Source organism: Symphalangus syndactylus, chromosome 17 (assembly GCF_028878055.3).
Source record: "Symphalangus syndactylus isolate Jambi chromosome 17, NHGRI_mSymSyn1-v2.1_pri, whole genome shotgun sequence".
Lineage (NCBI taxonomy): Eukaryota > Metazoa > Chordata > Mammalia > Primates > Hylobatidae > Symphalangus > Symphalangus syndactylus.
The window spans coordinates 20,557,300-20,578,374 of NC_072439.2; the positions used below are offsets into that span (position 1 = coordinate 20,557,300).

Below are 21,075 nucleotides of genomic sequence, written 5' to 3' on the forward strand. Positions count from 1 at the left end.
GTGCCAGCCCTGGGTTCTGCCTATGTGTCAGTGAGGGCTTGTGTGTCCAGGCTGTGTGTTGGGAGTGGAGTGTGGCTGTGTGTCACTGTGCATCTGGGTGTCTTTGTGTCCAGTTTGTGGGTCAGTGGATCAGGGAGTGGCTGTGGGTTGGGGAAGGTGTGGTGTGCAGGCTGTGTTTGTGCATATGTTTCTCTATGTGTGCCTGAATGGCTCCGTGTGCGGGTTGTGTTTCCACTTCCTGTATTACCCTACGCATGTGTGTGCTGCGTATACAGATGGCAGGTCTGTGTATGTGTGTCTCTGTCTCTCTGTAGGGTTGTGTGTCCCTGAGTGTGTGTTTGCACTGTCTTATTGTATCCATATGTCCCTCTGTCCGTGTGTCTCCTATCCAGGCTGCGTGTGTGCGGGTCCGTGTTCCAGTCCCGGTCCAGGTTTGCGTGTCCAGCAGGGGTCCTGGCCGCATCGTCGCTACCTCCACCTCGCGCCTGTCCGTTTGTCCGCGCGTCCTCCTGGGGAGGAGCGCGGCGGAGGGGAAGGGAAGGGGAGAGGAGGGGGGTCTCTCCACCTCTCCACCCACCCCCGCCCCACCCCCACTCCCTCAGTCCCGGGATCGAACCTTATTTAGAGTCGCGATTCGACATCTGTTTTCAAATTTGATCAGCTCTGAACTTTATTTTCCGAGTTTGAGGAAAATTATATTCCATCGATCGCGCCCCCGCCCCCTCCCCCGCGCCGCCGCCGCCGCCTCCATATATCTGCGAGTCGAGCCCGGCCGGGCGGCCGCGAGGGCGGGAGGCGCGCGGCGCGCAGAGGAGTGGAGGGAGGAGGAGGAGGAAGAGGAGGAAGAGGAGAAGGCGCAGGAGGCAGGGCCGCTCCGCGCCCCCAGCCGGCCAGGCTGTCCGGGCGCGCGCCAGCCCGCGCTCGCTGAGCTGAGCTCCCGCCCGGGGCTCCGTCCTCAGCTCTCCGCGTCTCTGCTCTCTTTGCGCCTCTATCTCGCTGTCTCCCTCCCTCTCTGCATCTCCCCGTCTCTGCTCGTCTCCCCGTCTCTGTCTCCCTGGCTGTCTCTCCGTCTCTGAGTCTCTCCTGTCCCGGCGTCTCAGAGACTCCCTCTCCTCGTCCTCTGGGTCTCTGCCTTCCTGGGGCTCCGGGCATCTCCCCCCACCCCGCCCCTCGCCCCGGTGCCCCCTCCCCAGGACGCCGCGGGGGCCATGGCTGCGGGATCCGAACTTTAAACACTTCTCCCCGGACCGGAGCGGATGCGCAAAGCCCAGAAAGTGAGTGAGCGCCGCGGGCCGGCGCAGGGGCGGGGAGGGGGCGGGGATTCCCGCCCGAGGAGGGGGCGGGCGCGGGAGTGGTCCCGGGAGGCCTGAGAAGCTGGGCCTCCGAGCCCGTGGAGGGGTAGGCGGATGGGGTCATCCGCCCCGGCTGTCGGGGGCAGGTGGGGCAGCGCCCAACTCTGGGAAGGTGGGAGGTGGGTAGCGCTAGAGGTGCGGCCTCGGGACAGGGGTGCGAGATTTGGGGGCGGGGAGGGAGAGCGAGTGAGAGCCACGGAGATGGGGTCTGCAAGAGACTGGACTGAAAAATCTGAAAACGGGGATTGGTGGCCGACCTGAAGGTGGATTTGGATGTTTGGGGCTGAGGAGTCTGGATATTTGGGGCTAGATTCTGAGTGGGGTTTAGAGGTCAGGGCTGAGGGCTTGAATATTTGGGACCTAGGGGCTCAAAGCCAAGAGACTGGAAACTTGGGGCGGAAGATCTAGATATCTGAGGTTGGGAGCTGACTGGGGCTGGGAGTCAGGACTGGGGGTGTGGATATCTGGGACTGGGGGTCAGCATAGGAGTTTGAACTTGAGGGGGCCAGAAGTCTGGATTTGGAGTTGGAGTTCAAAGCTAAGGGTCTGCTAATTTGGATCTGGATATCTGGGGTCTTATATTTGGTATGAGGGGTCACAGGGTCTGTGGGAAGGACATTTGGGCCAATTCTGGGGTCTGCACACTTCGGGGCAGGGAGTACAGGCCTGGCCCTGACCTTCGTGGGGCCGGGGCTCTCTGGGACACCCTTTCTATCTATCATTCCACCACTGTCGCAGGGCCCTGCTGGGCTACTTCTGTTATCTCTCCCCTGGCTGGGTCTCTCCTCACTGTCTCTCTGTCTCTGTCTCTCACAGCATCTCTGTGTCCACCTCTAACTCTCCCAGGATCTGTCTCTCTATCTCTGTCTCTCGCAGCATCTCTCTCTTCCTTTTTGGGTCCAACTCTTAGACTCTCTCTAAATCTCTGTGCTTATCTTTCCCTGTGTCTCTTCCTCTCTCAACATCTCTGTCTTTCTATCTCTCTCTGCCTCTCTCTGTCTCTTACTGTCTCTCCGTCTCTGTCTCTCCCGGCATCTCTGTCTCTGTCTCCCCCTCGCTGGTTTCCGCTCAGATTAAGCCGGGGACCTAATTCCAGGCCCAGGATCGAATTTTCTGGCAACAAAGGGAAATAGCGAATCGATCGGTCGCTCCGGAGATTAAGAGACAAGCGGCGCGCGGATCTATCACGGCTAAACGGCCCCCCCGCCCGCTCCCTCCGCCCGGCCGGCCCGCCGAGGCCCAGACGCGCTCCGCATCGCCAAGCAGCCTCAGGAGCCCTGGCTGCCCGGCAGGCCGGCAGCCTGGGCCTTGCCCAGCCCAGAGCTAACTCTGTGCCCCGCCCAGGGCCAGAGCCATGGGAGGGACCCGAGAGCCAGAACTTGCTCCCCAGGGAGGGGAGGACAGGGGAGCGAGAGAAATCGAGGCGGCAGACCATCTGGCAGAGTCACACTGTACCCACCTGTGGCCTCAGGTAACTAACCTTTCACTCACACCTGTCAATGCACCTGTCACATCCATGTTCCCCCTTCAACTCCCCAAATCTGGACTTCCAGGTAACATCGATCTCCTCATACCTGCCTGCACACAACACCTGTCCTCCATACCTGTTCCCTTCATCTGCCCTGGAGGTAACACCTATTTCCTCTCACCTGCACCTTCAGATAACACTCGTCCCCCTCACACCTGCCCTTAAGATGTCTGATCTCTCAGGGAGCATATGTCCCCTCTTACCTGCCCCTCCAGGTAACACCTGTTCTCTAAAATCTGCCCCTTCCACTGGAATCCCTGCATTTTATCTCATTTCATGCCACACTGGCCCCTTCCTACCTGTCCATGAGCCATCCCACCTGTCCCCTAAAGCTCCAAACTCACCTGTTCCTCACACATTCATATTTCTTCACCTCTTCCTCCTCTCAAGCAGTACCACACGTGCACACACTCACACACACATTCCTTCCTTTGCACACACTCACACGTGCAACCTGCTAACCTGTCCCCTCAGGTAAGGCCTGCCCCCGCCAGTCCCCAGCCTCCTGGCCCTCACCCATCCACCTCTGTGATAGTGTTGCACCTCCTTAACCACCCCAACACCTGCCCCTCCAGAAGAGCTCGCCACACACAGGTCACCTAAGAGCACACCTGCCGCTCACACCCCTCTCTACCTGTACCTGACTTCCAAGGTACACTGACTTCCAAGGATTCTCCCGTACCTGTCTTTCCTACTTGTCATTTCGGGTTACTCATCACAGACAACAGAAGCACCTTCCCCACCTGTGTCCTAACCCCAAGCACCACCTGATCACCAACCCACACACTGGTACCCTCCTCGTGGCCTTCCCTGCCATCATGCCTTCCTCCAAGCCCTTGTCCCCTCAGAGTTTCCCTGTCCCACCTGTACACTTGCTCACCTGTGTCTCACTCCTTCTTGCACTGTCTTTGCCTCTCCTGGTCTCTCACTGTCTCTCACTTTACACATTACTTTACACACACACGTTTGGGGCAGGAGTCTGTCCTTGGCCACAGGTATCTGTGTCACCTGTATACCTGTTTTCCCACACCTGTCCCTCGGGTACTCTCTATCCACCTCTCTTCTTTCCCATATACCTAATTTCCCATGTTTCTCTCTCTCTTTTGCTGCACAAGGTCACACCAGTAACCCCCTACACCTGCCGTTCCTCACCTGTTTATCCCGGGGAATCTTCTGCCCTGGTAACACATTCAATCATTTCCTCAGCAAACAAGTACCGAGGCTTCAACACCCCCTACGCATACCCCCACTTAATCTCTCTTTGCTTCACATCTCTTCAGCTGCATCTAGGGGACACCTTCTCCTGGAAACAGCCCTGTCCCACAGACATGCACCTGGTTCCCCACACTCCAGCCACCTCTCTCCTTTTCCTCCCCACAAACATCCATGTGACCGGAGTCCCTTTGCACCTTTTGCAAGCATTGTGAACCCACTGCACACCTCTGCCCCATTCTCTGCTATGTTCACTTTCCCTACCTGTCCCTGCAGCCTGTCACCCCCACACCTTTAGGAAGAAACCTTCAGATCTCTCACACCTGCCTCCAACCTGCTTCTCTCCAGAAACACCGGTCCCCTTTCCTAGCACGTGTCTCTGACCAGCTGTCTCCTCGAGGAGCGCCTTCCTCCGCATGCATAACACCTGTAGCATGTGTTAGACACATGTGTCACCTGTTCCCAGCCACCCCCACACCTGCTCCCTGCACTGCACGGCATCTTAAATCCGAGGTTCTCTGACTTCAATGTGCATCAGAAACACCTGGTCCAGGTATCGCTCTCTGAGTAGCAGGTGCTTGTAATGTGTGCCCCACCTGTTCCACCACATAACACCTGCCCTCCCCATATATACTGATGGCGATGACAAGAATGAGAATGAGGGTGAGGGTGATGGTGACGGCAGCTCCCGATTACTAAGGCCACCATCCATCTCTGTGACAGACACTAAGTTCTTCACACCCATTGTCTCATTTGTCCTCACAGGACCCTCATGAGGCAGGCACTTGCCTCTTGTCCCCATTTTACAGAGAAGGAAACTGAGTCCAGAGAGTTTCTTTGAGGTCCCAGAAACAGGTAGATGTTAGAGATTTGAGTCAAATCAAGGCTGTCTGACTTCAGAGACTGCCCTCCTAGCCATTCAGGTGTCCTTGCCTCCCCCATCTGCCCCTCAGGTGACCTCCTCCCTCCACAGACACACCTATCCACCTAGGGACTTTGGTGACACTTGCTTCTCCATTACCTCCCAACCCCACCTCCCCTACACTCCAGGCTCACTTTCTCACCCTCCATTGACTCCTGGGGCTAAGGCTGTCATTCCACATGCTCACCCCCACCTCCCCCACAAGCTGTTTGGGGCCAGCACAGCCCCCTCCCAGGGCACCACCACCTCCCCAGACACACCCCCAGCACAGCCCCCTCCCAGCACACCCCCGCCTCCCCAGGCACACCCCTGCCTCCCACACCACCCCTCCCTGCATGCTGGCCTTTCCTTTCCTCCCACCCTCACTTTCATTTCCTTTCTCCATTTCCACCTTTGCCACCACCTGCCCCTATCTCCTTGTCCCTGTCCATGTCTGCCTGTCTGATTCTGAGTCTCTCTGTCTCTCTTGGTTTCTGGCCTCTCCACCCCTCTGTCCCGCCCTGTCTTTTTGTCTCTGTCTCTCTTTGTTCTCTGTATTTCTCTGGTTGTCTTTGTGTCTGTTTCTATCCATACAGGGTCTTTACAGCTCTCTGACTCTCTCTCAGTTTCTCCATATCCTGGACTCTGTATCTGTCTCCTTGTCTCATCTCTTTCCTCCTTTTCTGTCTCTGGCCCTTGCTCTGTCCTCTGACAGTACAAATATTGGGGGCCTGGAGTCATACTGACCTGCATTCAAGTCCAGGCTCACCTCACCCGTGTGGGACTTTGGCCAAGTTACTTTTCCTGTCAGAACCTCAGTTTCCACATCTGTGAAATGGGCATCCATCATGGCAGTTCCTACCTCACAGGTGGTGGTGAGGATGGGGTGCTGAGGGAAGCAAAAGGCCTGGGTCAGAGGGGGCGCTGAACTTCCCTCTGTGGGCTCCCCCAGCCCCCTCCCGCCTCTTCCCTAGGCTGCCCCTCACATTCCCTTCACCTGGCTGTCAGTGGGAGTGAGTGTGTGCAGGGTGGAGAATGGAGGGAGAGATGGGCAGAGGCATCCCCGCCAGCCAGCCCAGGCCTGGGCATGGGACCCGGTGTGGGGCTGGGGACAGGGATCGATCCGCCTCGGCGGCAGTGCGCGGGCCAGGATTGCATCTTGTCACAATAATTTATTGCTCTCATCCCGTCTGATCGATGGCGCTGAATTAGCACCGCGCCTGATGCCCCTGGAGCCCTGAGTACCGCCCCCCAGAACGGCTGGACCCCGGCCCTTGTGGGATCCCTGGTGGCCCGGCACCCAGCTCCAGCCTCAGCCTGCCCAGGCCCCGCCCCTCACCCTAGCCCTCAGGCCTGCCCCACTGCCTCCAGTCCCTCGTCCCTCGGAGTCTCTCTCCGGTTCCCAGTTCTCTGCCCGTCTCCTGGGACTTTGACCCCATTTCTGTGTTCCTCCTTTTCTCTGACCCTGGATCACCCACTTCTCCCCATTTTTGTCCTCAGTTCCTTGTCATCTGATTCCCTGTCCCTGTCTGCTCCCACTTCTCAGTCCCATCCATCTGCCCCTCTAGCTCTCGGCTCCATCCCTATTTCCCCAGCCCTCTGACCCTGTCTCTTTGCCCTCCTCATTTCTGTCCCTTGATCTCCTGCTTTCTGTTCCTTTGATCTGCTATCTCTGTCTCTCTGATTCCCTGCTGAGCACAATTTAATCTGGATTCCACCTCAACGTCATTTCCTCAGTACGCTCTTGGTGCCAAGCCCCGGGGCTCTGTCGGGATGCCTGAGCCCTGGCTCTTGGTGGTTGCCATCTAGAAGGACTCTGGGTCTCTGGGCTCCCTGAGTAGCTGGTTCTGGTGTACACCACACCCCGCTTCAGCTCTCTGCCCCCACCCCTCCAGCATCACCAAATAACAGTCATTTCCCTACTGTCTGTCACTCTGATAGAGGGGTGGGGCCCGGTGTGGAGTGAGGCTGAGGGTGGAGGTAGGATGAAGGCAAAGGTGGGGAAGGGGCGGCAGTTGGGGATGAGGACCAGGAGGAGAGGTAGAGGATGGAGCTGGGGTCTGGGTGGGGTGGGGCCTGGTGGAGGTGAGGAGGAGGGGTAGGGTGGGCTTTGAAGTTGGGGTGGGTCAGACTCCCAGGGGACACCAACCTCCTAGGACCGAAGAAGGGCGGGGTGGGGCGGAGGACGAGGAATCCACACCTTAGATCTGCCCGCCACCGGGCCCACACCTGAGCCTTCTGTTCCCACCTCCAGGGCCGGGCTTGCCTGCATCCCTCTCCTGCCTCTGCCCTAATCCCTCAATTTTCCGCATCTCTGCCCCCTCCTCTCCTTCCTCCCAACCCAGGGTCTCCGGTGCGGCCCTCGCTCTCCCCTCTCCCGTGACCTACAGCTTTCTAATCTACTTTGTCTCAGCCTCTCTGGTTCACTCCTTCTGCCGTGTTTCCCCACCTCGGATCTCCCCCCGCCTGTCTCTCTATCTCTGTCTCTGTCTTCTCTCTGCGTGTGCATGTGGCTACCAGTCCGCTTCCTGTTTCTGTGGGACCCATCCTTGTCCTCTGTGTCTCTTTCTGCCTCTGTGCCTTCCCCCGTGGGGTTCCCGCCTATCCCCCTCCATCTCCCTCCGTGTCTCACTCCTGTTTCCTCTCAGTTCTCCAGTTCTCCACCCCCTCGGTCTCTCTTCCTCCCTGCATGTCTCCCCTTGTCTGTGCCCCCGACCTCAGCCTCCAGCTCCTCCATGTCTCTGGGTCTCTGAGGGGAGGCGGGGTCCACGAGTGAGGTCGGGGAGCAGCCAGATCGCCCTCCGCCTCGAGGTGGCGCCTCCGCCCTCCCTCTCCCCTCCCCCAGAGCTGTTTGGTAGGCGGGGTGCGTGGCACTGCGGCTCCCACCTCCCGGGGGACGCTCCCTCGCCACCCCTCAACTGACACCATTCGGAGCGCTGTCCGCAGCCCCAGGGACATCGTGCAGAAACTGAGACTCAGGGAGAGAGACAGAGATGCAGAGACACACAGGGCCCGAGGCAGAGACAGAGACAGAGAGGGAGAGACAGAGGGAGGGGAATGTGGGTCTCCACCCCTGCCCTCACCCGCAGGCCTCTCTGTCTCTGGCCTGGAGCCTCCCCACCTCTCAAGCGAGGGTAGCAGACACACCTTCCCCAGCCTGGGAAGCCAGTGCCATGTCTGTCTGCCATTCTGTCCCTGTGTGTGTCCTGCACAGTGCAGTCGAGGCAGAAGACCATGTGTGTGTGTGCGCACTTGCACATGACTGTGTGACTTGTGTCACAGTGTCTGTGAATGTGACCTGTTAGACATGCGTGTTCCTGGGCACAGGTGACTAAGTATGGGTGCTGAGTGGAGCCACACATGTCCTGTCTGTGAGCGCGTCACGTCTGTGAGTGCGTAACATCTGGGTGTGTCCTGTCTGTGAGTGCATCATGTCTGTGTGTCATGTCTGTGAGCGTGTCATGTCTGTGTGTCACATCTGAGCGCGTCACATCCAGGTGTGTCATGTCTGTGAGTGTGTCATGTCTGTGAGCGTGACATTCTGAGCGTGTCACATCTGTGAGTGCATCACATCTGGGCATGTCCTGTGAGTGCATCATGTCTGTGAGCATGTCATGTCTGTGAGTGCGTCACGTCTGGCTGGACGTGTCATGTCTGTGAGTGCGTCATGTCTGGGCGTGTCATGTCTGTGAGTGCGTCACGTCTGGACGTGTCATGTCTGTGAGTGTGTCACGTCTGGGCGTGTCATGTCTGTGAGTGCGTCACGGCTGGGCGTGTCATGTCTGTGAGCATGTCGTGTCTGTGCATCACATCTGTGAGCGCGTCACATCTGAGTGCGTCACATCCAGGTGTGTCATGTCTGTGAGTGCATGTCTGTGAATGCGTCATGTCTGTGAGTGCGTCACATCTGGGCGTGTCATGTCTGTGAGCGTGTCATGTCTGTGAGTGCGTCATGTCTGTGAGCGCGTCATGTCTGTGAGCGTGTCATGTCTGTGAGTGTGTCATGTCTGTGAGCGTGTCATGTCTGTGTGACGTGTGTGGTGCTCAGCTGCGTCTGGTGCGACCGTCCAAAGCTCTGGAGTTGTGCCGTGTCTGGTGTTTTCACATGGTGTGGCTGTGTAGGGTGGGCCTCAGGGACCTGGGGCAGCTCTTATCTCTGAGGGCAAGATGAGGGGGCTCAGTCTCAGAGAAACAGGGTAGAAGGACCGAGTGAGTGCGACCCTGAGAGGACCCCGGCAGCTGGGCTGGTCAGTGTGGGTGTGAGGGACACAGCTGAGGAAGAGCCCCCAAAATCTTGTGTGTCACAGACCAGCTGTGTATTTGTGTGGCACTGTGTTGGTGTTCAGGGGTTGCTGTTGTGTCTCTGAGCTTGTGGGCTTGTGTCTGAGTCTGGGTTCAGATGTGGACGTGTGTGTGTGTGTGTGTGTGCGCGTGCGCACGCACGTGCATGGTAATTTGTAGGAGCTGATTGTACCAGTTTGAGTGTTGGTTCTTAACAATTGAGTGAGGGATACTGTGTGTCCAGCCCTAAAGAGCACTGATGACTGTTTGTGTATGTTTGATTGTGTATGTTTGTGTGGTTGCATGTTTATGTGTGGCTGTTGGATGGCGCATGTGTGTGCAACTTGTGTGAACTTGTGCCAAAGTCTATGTGTGAAGCTGTGTTTCTGGTGTCACCCTGTGTGCTTCTGTGTGTTTTCTGTGGGTCTGTGTGTTAAGGGTGACTGTGATTTTGTGTGTGTCCATGTGGAGATTACAAGGTGTGGTACTGAGAGAAGTAGTAAGCTGCGAGTGGTGTGTAAGTGTGGTGTGTGGTATGTGGGTGATGTGTGTGGTATGTGTGTTGTGTGTGGCATGTGGTGTGTAATGTGTGTGGGTGTGTGTATGAAGTGTTGTGTATGTGGTGTGATGTATAGTGTCTGTGGTATGGTGTGTATGTGATGTGTGTGGTGTGTGTGTGTGTGGTGTGTGTGTATGTGATGTGTGTGGTGTGTGTGTGTGGTGTGTGTGTGTGGTGTGTGGTGTGCATGTGGTGTGTATGGTTAGTGTATGTGGTGTGTATGATGTGTGTGTTGTGTGTGTGTGTAATGGGTAGTGTATGTGGTGTGTGTGGTGGATATGCAGTGTGTGGTGTGTCTGATGGGTAGTGTAGCGTGTGTGGTGTATGCGAGAGTGATGTGGTGTGTGTGTATGGTGTGTGTGCAGTGTGTGGTATGTGTGTGGTGGATGTGGTATATGTGGTGTGGATGTGGTGTGGATGTGGTGTGTGTGTGTGGGGTGTGTGTGGTGTGTCTGTGATGGGTAGTGTATGTAGTGTGTGTGGTGTATGCGAGGGGTACTGATGTGGTGTGTGTGTATGGTGAGTGTATGGTGTGTGTGTGTATGTGGTGTGTGTGGTGCGTGTGTGGTGTATTTATGTGTGTGTGTGGTGTGTGTGATGTGATGTGTGTGGTGTATGTGTGGTGTATATGGTGTGTGTGTGGTGTATATGGTGTGTACCGTGTGTGTGTATGTGCTGTGTGGGGCTAGGTGTGTGTGTGGTGGGGGTGTGTATGTATGGTGTGTTTGTGGTGTGCGTATGTGGTATGTGTGGTATATGTGTGGTGTATACGTGTGGGGTATGTGTACACCCCAGGCACAAAGGCACCCCCAACCAGGGTCAGGCCAGAGCATTTTATGTGGGCAGTGTGGGAATGGGGGTGGCGTCCGGGATGAGGGGGGGCACGCCCATGCAGGAAACCCCACATCACCCCTGAACCCTCTCCTCTCCAAGTCAGGCACAGGGTCTGCTGGTGCCTGTCGAGGGCCGTCCCCTGAGCCTGCCCTGTGTACACATGGACGTGGCCGTAGTCTGGACAGACAGGTGTGTGGGCACATACACACAGTGTGTGACCACAGGGAGCCGGCTTCGTGCACCTAGATGGGACAGGGTGTTGGGGGCTCGTTTGTGTGGCGACAGATGGGTGGGGCTGGCAGCTGGCCCATGGCTGGGGCTGTGCATGGTGTGTGTGTGTGCCTACTAGTGGGCGTCACTGTGGGTCTCTACTGTGTGCACAGATGTGTCCTACATGGGCGTGTGGCATAAGGAGGGATATGTCCCCAGATTGTGCCTGAACGTGTGGCCATGAGTGGGTGCAGTCGGGGTGTGTGTGTGCATGCGCGCGTGTGCTTTGGGGCACAGCGTGTGCATGCGGGGGCGGCGGTGGGAGAAGGGTCTTGGGCCGCGTCTCTCTCCTCTTTAGACAGAGCCCCGGAGAAGATATGAAATTTAAAAAAAAAAATCAATTTTCATTCCACTTGTGCAGATTGTGTTAAGGGGAGGTGGGGATGGGGGGGCCTGGGTGAGGGATGAAGGGGCTGGTGGGGGGGGTGCGAGGCCCGAGGCGGCTCCCGAGGCGGCCGGCGCAGCTTAGAGAAATCAAAACAACTGGTTAAACCCCAGCCCCGGGAAGGGGGGCGGGGTGATGGGGGGTTAGGAGACAGAGGCAGAGAGAGATGACAGAGAGCCCAGAGACAGAGAGGGACAGAGACAGAGAGAGACACCCAGAGAGAGAGATGGGGGAAACAGACACACTCAGAGATGGAGATATTTAGAAAGACAGGCAGGCCAATATGAGCAGCAAAGACCCTCAGTGACAGAGACAGACAGAAAGACGCACCGACACCTGAAGGGGCTGAGAGACCAAGAGACCTGTGTCTCAAGAGACAGTCACAGAAGCAGGTCTGAGACAAGGGCACGTGTCACATATGTGCACACACACACACACACGCACCCATGCAGAGACACGCTCGGGAAGTTCACAGACGGAGGGACAGGCAGACAGATGGGGATGGTGGGAGCAGGAGTGGCAGGGGCCTTGGGTTGGGGTCATCTCCGAGTGCCCACCCCTACCCAGTGTGTCTGGGTGTGTTTGTGTGTACCTCTGCAGGGGCCGCTGTGTGGGTCCTATGGGTCCGTGATCTTGGTGTGTGTGTGTGATTGTGACTGTGTCTGTGAATGGGTGTGTGTGTGGCCGTGTGTGTTGGCTGTCTGGGTTGGTGCTGGTGTGTGTATCTCTACGGCTCCATGAGTGACCAAGTGCATATGTATGCACTCGAGGGTCGGTGGTGCTTGGTTGTGTGACTGTGTCTGTTTCTGTGTGCTGTTGTCTCAGTGTGTGCTGTGTGCTTGGGAATCTGGGTTTCTGTATTTGATTGCGAGCCTCAGTGTGTGATTATGTGTCTACACAGTGTGTCTAGGATTTGTGATTGTGTGTCTTTGTTTCTGTGTGAAATTGAATTGGTGTGTGTCATGTGTGTATTTGCGTAAAATTGTGTGTCTGTTTCTGTGCGTCTGTGACTATGCTGATGTGTGTGTGTGACTGTGTGACAGTGTTGGTGTGTGACTTTACTGACACATGCATCTGTGTGATGTGGGTTGTGTGTGGCAGCAGTGGTATGCGTTGCTTTGTTGGTGTGTGTCTGTGATGTGTGGGACGTGGTGCTGTGTGTGACTTTGTTGACGTGGGCTCATGCAGTGTGTGGTGTGTGATGGTGTGTGTGTGGCTGTGCTGGTGTGTGCATCTGTGCGATGTGTGCTGTGTGGGACGTGGTGGTGTGCGTGCCTGGGTTGGTGTGTGGGTCTGTGCGGTTGTGCTTGGCAGGGAGAGAAGGGAGGAGGGCCTTCGCCTGCCCAGCGCCTCTGCACACCGCTTCGCTCACATGCGCACACACATTCGGTGCCATGGCTGCGGGCGGTAGAGATGGGGGGCGAAGGGGGGGTGGAGGAAGCAAAATAAAATTAAAAATTAAAGCTTGCCTGGAGTCCCCATCCGCACCGCGCCGGCCGGCGGGGAGGGGCGGGGGGTTGTGGCTACTCCCCCTCTACAGCCACTGGGGCTGAAGCCGTTTGTCCATCTGTCCGGCCGTCCTGCCAGGCCCTGTTCGGCCCTGCAGCCCCAGGCCCCGCAGGCCGCGCTCCCTCCATCAGTCGATCAGCGATCAATGGGGCCAGGGGGGTGCCAGGGGCAGGGTGAGATCAAAGGGACCCCAAGAGACAGACACCGGGACAGAAACAGAGACAGAGACATGGAGATGGAGACATGGAGACAGAGACACAGAGGCAGGGAGATGGGGCATGGAGACAGACAGATGAGACAGAGATGGGGGACATGGGGACAGGACAGGGACTTGAGGAGGAGGAGATATGGAGACGTGGAGACAGAGACAGGGGTGTGGAGACCCCAGACATCAAAACAGAGCCATGCGGAGACCCAGAGACATGGGGACACAGAGACATGGGGACACAGAAGTGGAGACGACGTGGGAACCAAGAGACAGGGAGGCGTGGAGACCCAGAGATGGGAGAGAGAGACGGATCGAGATAGGGTGGCAGAGGCAATGGGCAAGGGCAAGGGGTCCAGGTCCCCGTGGGGCCTGACACAGGACCAAGGCTGGGCACAGAGACGAGGAGAAGTGGCCACAGAGACCGCGAGATGGCAGAGACGAGTGTGAGACATGGCGGGGGGAGTGTGGGAGCAGGGCCCGGAGCGCCGATCCCACGGCTCCTCGTTATAACGTGTCCGGAGGAGGCGGCGGGGAGTTGAAAGCGTCGGGAAGAGAAATCAAAACCAACACGGAAATGAGAGGGGCCAATAGGGGGTGGGGGCGGGGGGAGGAAGGAGGGGGACCCTGAGAGGCAGAGAAAGCGGGAGGTGGGAGAGCGATGGGTGGGGGAGAGGTGTGGGGGAGTGGGGCTGCTGGAGAGAGGCGGGACAGGGAAAGGGTGGGGGCAGAGACAGAAGTGACAGAGATGGTGGAGGGGGAGGGAGAGACAGAGACAGAGATAGTGGAAGGGGAGGGAGAGACAGAGACAGAGATGGTGGAGGGGGAGGGAGAGACAGAGACAGAGATGGTGGAGGGGGAGGGAGAGACAGAGACAGAGATGGTGGAGGGGGAGGGAGGGACAGAGACGGTGGAAAGGGAGGGAGAGACAGAGATGGTGGAAAGGGAAGGAAAGACGGATAGCAGAGATGGGGAGAAAGTCATAGGGAGACAGAGATGGACACACTGGGAAGATGGAGAGACAGACGGAAAAGAAGCAGGGGTGGGAGATGGAGAAACAGGAAAGAGACTGAGGGGTGGAAGAGGAGATGGAGAGAGAGGGAGAGGGCAGTGAGGTGGGGAGAGAGACCCCTTTGGTGGAGGAGAGAGACAGAAATGGAAGGGAGATGGTGGGGGGAGATGGAAGGGAGAAGAGACCAAGTGACGGGGAGAGACAGAGATGGAGAGGGAGAGATACCGAGATGGGGCAGATGGAGAAAGACGGAGAGACAGATGTGGGAACAGAGGGGGCCTGGGACAGGGGAGGCTCCAGGAGGCAGATGGGAGGTGGGGGCATCTGGGGTTGGGGCCTCTGTGGGGAGACCGGGCGAGTCTGAGAGGACATGGGGTGTCTGAAAAGTCTTGTCCAGTGTTCAGGGGGTAGGCGGGGCTCACAGGGGAACACAGTGTGGGCTGCCAGGGTCTGAGGGGTTTCTGGCGGGGCGGCGGGGGGGCACACGGGAGCAGCGCGGAGTATCAGGGTGTCTAAGAGGAGTGGGTTTTTGAGAGCATCTGGGGGGGCTCCAGGAAGAAGATGCTCCAGAGGTGGGGTCTGAGGGTGGCAGTGAGGGGCTGAAGTGCCTGAGGGGAGGAGCGCCAGGGCAGCGTGTGTCTGCGGAGGGGTGTGAGAGGGAGTGGATTCCAAGGGTGTGTGTGTGGAGGGGAGGCGCTGTAAGAGGGGGAAAGGTGCAGGGAGACTGGAGTGAGGAGGGGATGGAGTATCTTAGGGGCGTAAGATATCTAGGGAGAGGGAGTGTCTGAGGGAGGGGGTCTGACAGGGGAGGCAGATGTGAGGGGAAGGGGTGTCTGAGGAGGGAGGCAGATCCAGGTGGCAGGGGTCTTCAGGGTGAGCAGCAGGTCTGGGGTCTGTGGACGCCTCCTGCAGGGCGCTGGGGGCTGCCCTGTGGGACAGAGGACTGGAGGAGGGGGTGCTGGGCCTGCCCCCCTGCAGCCCGTCCTGGGCCGCTGCCGGTCAGGGCTGCGCCTGGGCTGGAAGAGCCCGCCTGGGGGTCGTCCGGGTGGGGTGGGCGTGGGGACAAGTTATAGAACAAGATAAATCTGGGGCAGCCAGAGAGAGAGACAGAGGGAGACTCAGAGACGCAGGGACCGACCGACCCGGGAGGTCAGGCGGGAGAGCCGGGACGGGAAGACGGCAGCAGAGACGGTGCGGGGCGCGAGCGGCAGGCGGGCGTGAGAGCCAGCGAGTGTGAGAGCGTGAGCGAGTGGCGGGGAGTGGGGAGGGAGGCTGGGAGCGGCGTAGTTAGTGATGGAGGCACCGAGTGAGGAGGAGGCTGCGGGAGGAGAGGCTGGGAGGGAAGGAACGGGGGTCTCGGGCCGGCAGCGGCTGAGGACAGAGCGGTGCCTGCGGGAGGGAGTGGGCAGGAGGGATTGCGGGGAGAGGGTGTCAGGCTGGGGTGGGGACCTGGGAGAGGGGAAAGCCCCGGGCAGCGCCCCGCTGGCTGACCTGTGTCTGTCTCTCCTGCCCACCCCGTCCCCGTGTGTCCCTCCCGGCCTCTGCAGGGCCGGCTCCGCCATGGACTGTAGCTGCGTCTCCGACCTTCTCTTCGCCCCGCCTGCCCTGCCGGCTCTCTGGACCCCCGGTAACTGGCCCGGACCTCCCCCACCCCTTCCCTCACCCTTCAGGCCTCCCCAGTGAGCCGCATCGCCCTTCTCTCCGTGTCTCCACGTGTCTCACTCTAGTCCGTGGGTCCTTCTCTCTCAGTCTTGGTCAGAGTCCCCCAAATCAAACCCCTTCTGAGAAACTTGGCTAAAAACTTCGCAGCCAGATTCCCCTGCCCCCTGCCTGCTGGGATATGTGGGTCTTCTGGGAGGGTACGGAGGTGAGTGAGGGGTGAGGACAGAGGGGCCCGAGGCCCAGGCATCCCTGCCACGCACGTCTCAGCCTGCTCCCATGCAGGACCTGCGGGGAAAGAGCAGGGACTGGGCTGCAGGGGGCACTAGGCCAGGCATGGATGGACAGATAGACAGACGGCACTGCCCAGTCAGGGGGACGTGCAGGCACAACCTGGCCAGACCGAGACCCAGGAGAGAGGACAGCTTGCTCAGAGTGGAGGCTTGGAACTGGGGGTGGTGGATGGTGAAGCTGGTCAGACCCCATGCTGATGTGCAGTGGGAGGGGTGTGGGTATGTGTGTGTGTGAGAGAGAGACAGAGACAGAGACTCTGTCCTTGGTTATTTGGGGTCTCATTTCAGAGTGTGTCCCTGTGTCGCACTTCAGTGTTTCTAGAAGGGGTCACACTGGGAGAATGTCTGCACAGCCTGTCTTTGTGTGAGCTTGTGTATTTGCTTGTACGTGCACATCTGAGGCTACTTGAGTGTCTCTGGGCTAGGCGTGTCTGCATTTTGGGATGGGGGTGTCTGCCGACTGTGCCTCTGCCTGAGTGGGGTGAGGAGCCTTTGCCTGTTTCTTGCGGTCTGTCTCGTGGTGTGTGGCGTTCCGAATGGATGTCTTGGTGCATTTGGGGCTGTGGGGGGGATGCATCCCTGGGCCTCTGTGTTGGGGGCTGTGTCTGGTTTTCAGCATAGGGTCCATGTGCACGAGTGAATTCTGAGGGTTTTTCTGTCACATGTGTGTGTCTGCCTACTGAGTTTGGGGGTCCTCTCTCTAGCTGTGCCTGTGCCTCATAGGTACGACATATATGAGGGTGTGCATTCGAGGACAGATGGAGTATTGAGGCTGGGTGTCCCATTGTCACCTTGGGGTCCTGTGGGTGTGTCTGTGATACAGTTGCCTCCCCAGTAGGATGTGTTCTGGGTATGGAATAGGTCAGAGCTGGTGTCTGGATCCAGCCCTGTCATGGGAGGTGAGAAAGAGCCCAAAATGAATTGAGATACAAATTCTCCCTCAAGGAGACTGCCTGGAGCTCCCCGGCCTTCAGGCCGGGAGGCACAAGCACCCACTTTTCTACACCAGGCAGCCTGGGTGGGACCCTGTACCCCCTTGCCTTCCACCTCTGAAGTTCTAAACCAGAGAGGGTAAGGACCTGCCCGTAATCACACAGCAAGTGGACACGGCGATGCTGGTGTCCCCTGCCCAGGCGCACAGCAGTCTCCTCTCTCCCGCACTGCTGCCAGCTTTTTATGGACTCACTCTGCCTTCTATTTTCATGCCTGGGTCTGGGGTCTCTGAGGAGGGGGAAGGGGACAGAGGATGTGGCATAGGAGTGAACACAGAAATTGGACCCAGGGCTTGGGGCCTTCTGCATGGGAGGTGAGATTTCAGGGTGCCCAGCTCCTGGGGGTATGTGGACAGTGGAGTACCCCTCTCTGCATGCGAGACGTGATGCTGAGTCGGGGGTGTCAGTGCTGACACGTGGGTGCCTCTGTGTGCGGGTTTGAGTAGTTGCTCTACTGACATGCTGCCACCCTGTGTGTCTGGGGACATGGATATCTTGGTGCTGTGTTCACCGTCTCCATCGTACAGTGTGTTCTTTGGGCATTTGGCGTCCTGTGTGTGTCTTGTCATGCATTTGTGTTGTTAGTAAGTCCTAGTCTTGAGATGTGTAATTGTGTGTTGTGATAGGTGTGCACTGTGGGGTTGTTGAGATGACGTGACCTTGAGTCTTGTGCAGCCTGTGTCTGCCATGTCAGCCTTGGTGGCCCCCAGCATGAGTGTGGCACTCCGGTGTCCCTGTGTCCCAGTGTGGCTGTGTGTCTCAGGCAAGTGAACTGATGTCTGTGTGACATGTCTTCCGTGGGCATGTGTGTGTCCACACGCACACACACACCCTGTTCTGGACTGCTCTTGGATGGACATGGGCATGGATATGGGGTGGAGGGGACACAGGGACGGGAAAGGTACAAATACACAGGCAGGTACAGCTATACACAGAGCCCCAGCCTGGATATGCCAGGATGGGTCAGTGGGGGACTCTGGGGAATGTCGAAAGGTGGAGCAGGGGACAGGGAATGGGGAACAGAGACAGCAAGAGCTGGGGGCACTGCAGGGTACAAGAGACCAGAGACCTCCTGGCTAGCTGGGGGCAGTGAGAGGACTAACGCTGTTGGAGGCGGGTGCCCCTCCCTCCCATTCCTCCTCACTGTCATGGGTGCAGGAAGCCAGTCCCTCCCAACTCTACCTCTGGATGCTGAGCCTGGGGGAGCTATGCCAAGGTAGGGGATCAGACTGGTACCAACCCACAGTCCCTGGATGACTGGGTTCTTGCCCTTATTTGGATAATTTGGGGACCAGACACCAGGGGAGGAGGTTTGGAGAGTGGGAACCAGGTCCCTAAAGATGCCTGAGGCTGGAGGAGAACTAGATGCCTCCCAGGTTACTGAGTCCAGTAAGACCCAGAGCCCTGGACGTGGCATCCTGACCCCAGCCCACTCCCTGCCTCCCATCCCCAGGGTTTGCCTTCCCGGATTGGGCCTACAAGCCAGAGTCATCCCCTGGCTCAAGGCAGATCCAGCTGTGGCACTTTATCCTGGAGCTGCTGCAGAAGGAAGAGTACCAGGGCGTCATCGCCTGGCAGGGGGACTACGGGGAATTCGTCATCAAAGACCCCGATGAGGTGGCCCGGCTGTGGGGTATTCGCAAATGCAAGCCCCACATGAATTACGACAAGCTGAGCCGGGCCCTGCGGTGAGGAAGGGCTCGGGGCTGGATCCCACCTTGTCCTTTTCCCCCCACTGTCCCTCTGGTGCCCCCTCTGCATCCTGGGGCAGGTTCCTGCTGGATCCCACAAGGCACAGGGCTGTGTGTGAGTAGCCACCATCGCTACTTGTGAGTGGAAGGGAGGCAAGGAGGAAGGACCCCTAAACCTGGGCTTTGGAGTCTCGCAGGGCAGGGTCCCCGCTCCTGCCTCATCCCTTCCTTGCCCTGTGATCCCCGTTAAGGGACTTCTGTGAGCCTCAGTTTCCCCAAGTTCTAGTGCTCTGTGCACCATGCCTGGGACAGCATATGCATTAAGCATACGCATTAAGATACCCCAGATCCTGCCCCAGGGCTCCCCCTGCACCTCCCCAACACCACCGCTCTCCCCACAGTTACTACTACAACAAGCGGATTCTCCACAAGACCAAAGGGAAGAGGTTCACCTACAAGTTCAACTTCAGCAAAGTCGTGCTTGTCAATTACCCGCTGCTGGACATGGCGGCAGCTGCCACTGGCTCCCCACTCTTGCTGACCCCCAGTCCCTTTGGGGGGGCCCCAGGGCCAGATGCTCCTCCCCTCACCCCTGAGGTGAGTCTGGGTACTGGGGTCCTGGAACCAAGGCACTTGGTGCCCACTCTGGGGAGGGGACAGTCTGAGCAGGGCGGCTTCCCCCACTCCCTCTCTAGACCCTGCAAACTCTGTTCTCTGCCCCACGCCTGGGAGAGCCAGGGGCCCGGACACCCCTGTTCACCTCCGAGACAGATAAACTGCGTCTGGACAGCCCTTTCCCGTTCCTGGGCTCTGGTAAGAGCCTGGAGGTTCTGGGGTGCTGGGGGCATGGTGGGAGAAGCTGCAGGCTTGAGGGAAGAGGATGAGAAAAGAGACGGGGAAGGGGGCCCAGAGCCAGGCTGTAGGGTGTGTGTGTGTGTGTGTGTGTGTGTGTGTGTGTGTGTGTAAAACCCAGAAAAGGATGTGACATGAGGGAGGGGAAATGAGGGGCACAAGGGCTTTCAGGGGTGCCTAAGGAATGGGAAGACAAGTGGGGGAGTGGGAGGAGATGGAGTTGGGGGAAGCTGTGTGGGGGGTAAGATGCCATGTAGGAGTGATGCGGGGAGATGGGGTGGGATATGGCAGGAAGGCAGCCCCCTTTACTGGTCCCCAGGCAGGCAGGCGCCCCAGCCTGACCTACCCCTGTGCCCCCCAGGTGCCACCAGCTATTCCAAGCCCCCTGGCCTGCTGGGTCCTTATGGCCGCGCCTTCCCTGAGTACCCCTGGAACTTTAACCCGTACCTCACGGGCCCCTTCCCCAAGCTGCCTCCCTCTCTCTACCCCCCGCACTTCTACCCCAACCCTCTGGCCAGTTCCCTGGGCCACCTGCCCTCGGCAGGGGCAGGGGGAGGCCCCACAGCCGCGCCCCTGCTGGCCTCGACAGGGGAGGGCCTGGGCCCCGAGCGCCCCTCGGGCCTGGCAGCGGCCCCTCGCCTGGCGCTGCCGGGGACTGGGGGTCCAGAGGCTGCCCTTGGTGGGAAGGAGGACAGCGACTCGGAGCTGGAGATCACCGACGTCAGCGGCTGCAGCTCTGACAGCGAGGGCGATGAGGGTCTCCCGGGGCCCCCCAAGGCAAAGGCGGGCAAAGGGGGGGCCGGCAGCTGAGCCGGCAGGGGGCAATAGATTCTGCTGAGGCAGGGACCAGGGCGGCTGCCCGTCTGCCCTTGATGCCTGGCCCAAGGCCCAGGACCAGCCCTCAGCACCTCCCGGGTCTGGGCACGTTGCTGCCCCAGTCTCCTTCCCCAGCCCCAGAGTGGGGGTCTCACTTCCCCCTCCACAGAGGACAGAGGGAATGTGATGGCCTCCAGCCTCCTCCCCAGGCTCCAGTTTGAGGGGGGTCCCCGCCTGGCCCCACTCCCAAAGTGCAATATGGCGCCCAGCCTTCCCTGCCCGCCCACCCGTGCTATGCCCCGAGTGTTTGTGTGGCCGTGTCTCCAAACCCCCTGTGCTGGCCCCAGTCCTGACACCCCCCCACATAGGCCCCCCTGGGGACAGGGAGCTCAGAGCAATAACCCCGCCCCCAGCCCCCACCCAGGAGGGGCCCCCTCCCCACCAGCTCCCCATGATCCCGACAGTCACCTCCAGAGAGTTTTACTACAGAAATAAAAGAACAGAGAGTGAGACTCGGGGTGCCCAGTGCTGAGCATGGGGGATCGGGGGTGGGAGCTGGAGGGTGGTGTCAGGGAGATGCCTCATACCCATTGTGTGTGCAGAGTGCCTGGGGAGTAACGGTTCAAACAAAGAAATGAATGAATGAACGAATGAATGAACAACTGGAGGGAGGTGCGGAGGCACAGACCCAGGAAGTCAACGCCAGACAGTCACAGAGAGTTCC

At 58.7% G+C, this 21,075-nt stretch overlaps 2 protein-coding genes across 4 annotated transcripts in view; one reads left to right on the forward strand and one right to left on the reverse strand.

Annotated features, from left to right (window-relative positions):
- The window catches only part of ARHGEF1 (Rho guanine nucleotide exchange factor 1), a 47,038-nt gene that overhangs the window by 791 nt on the left and 25,172 nt on the right, over window positions 1-21,075 (reverse strand). For both annotated transcript variants that reach the window (XM_055250134.2, XM_055250132.2), the window contains one exon: window positions 5,741-5,882. In XM_055250134.2, the coding sequence (XP_055106109.1) occupies window positions 5,741-5,882 (142 nt within the window). The remainder of the gene's footprint in view (window positions 1-5,740; window positions 5,883-21,075) is intronic.
- On the forward strand, window positions 127-20,863 carry ERFL (ETS repressor factor like). 2 transcript variants are annotated; one of them, XM_055250207.2, is made up of 6 exons: window positions 127-1,274; window positions 15,596-15,675; window positions 18,446-18,680; window positions 19,085-19,280; window positions 19,379-19,496; window positions 19,897-20,863. In XM_055250207.2, exons 2-6 carry the CDS (start codon window positions 15,609-15,611, stop codon window positions 20,343-20,345), a joined length of 1,065 nt encoding a protein of 354 aa, XP_055106182.1. In that variant the 5' UTR covers window positions 127-1,274; window positions 15,596-15,608; the 3' UTR covers window positions 20,346-20,863. The 2 variants fall into 2 exon arrangements, with proteins under 2 accessions (XP_055106182.1, XP_063477129.1); XM_063621059.1 differs by lacking the exons at window positions 127-1,274; window positions 15,596-15,675 and adding an exon at window positions 18,031-18,208.

Bases quoted from the DNA above. Each gene is read 5' to 3' on its own strand.
- ERFL (XM_055250207.2), top strand. From the start codon at position 15,609: ATGGACTGTAGCTGCGTCTCCGACCTTCTCTTCGCCCCGCCTGCCCTG. The intron at 15,676-18,445 runs GTAACTGGCCCG...TCCCATCCCCAG, and splicing joins GCCGGCTCTCTGGACCCCCG to GGTTTGCCTTCCCGGATTGG. The intron at 19,497-19,896 runs GTAAGAGCCTGG...TGTGCCCCCCAG, and splicing joins TTTCCCGTTCCTGGGCTCTG to GTGCCACCAGCTATTCCAAG.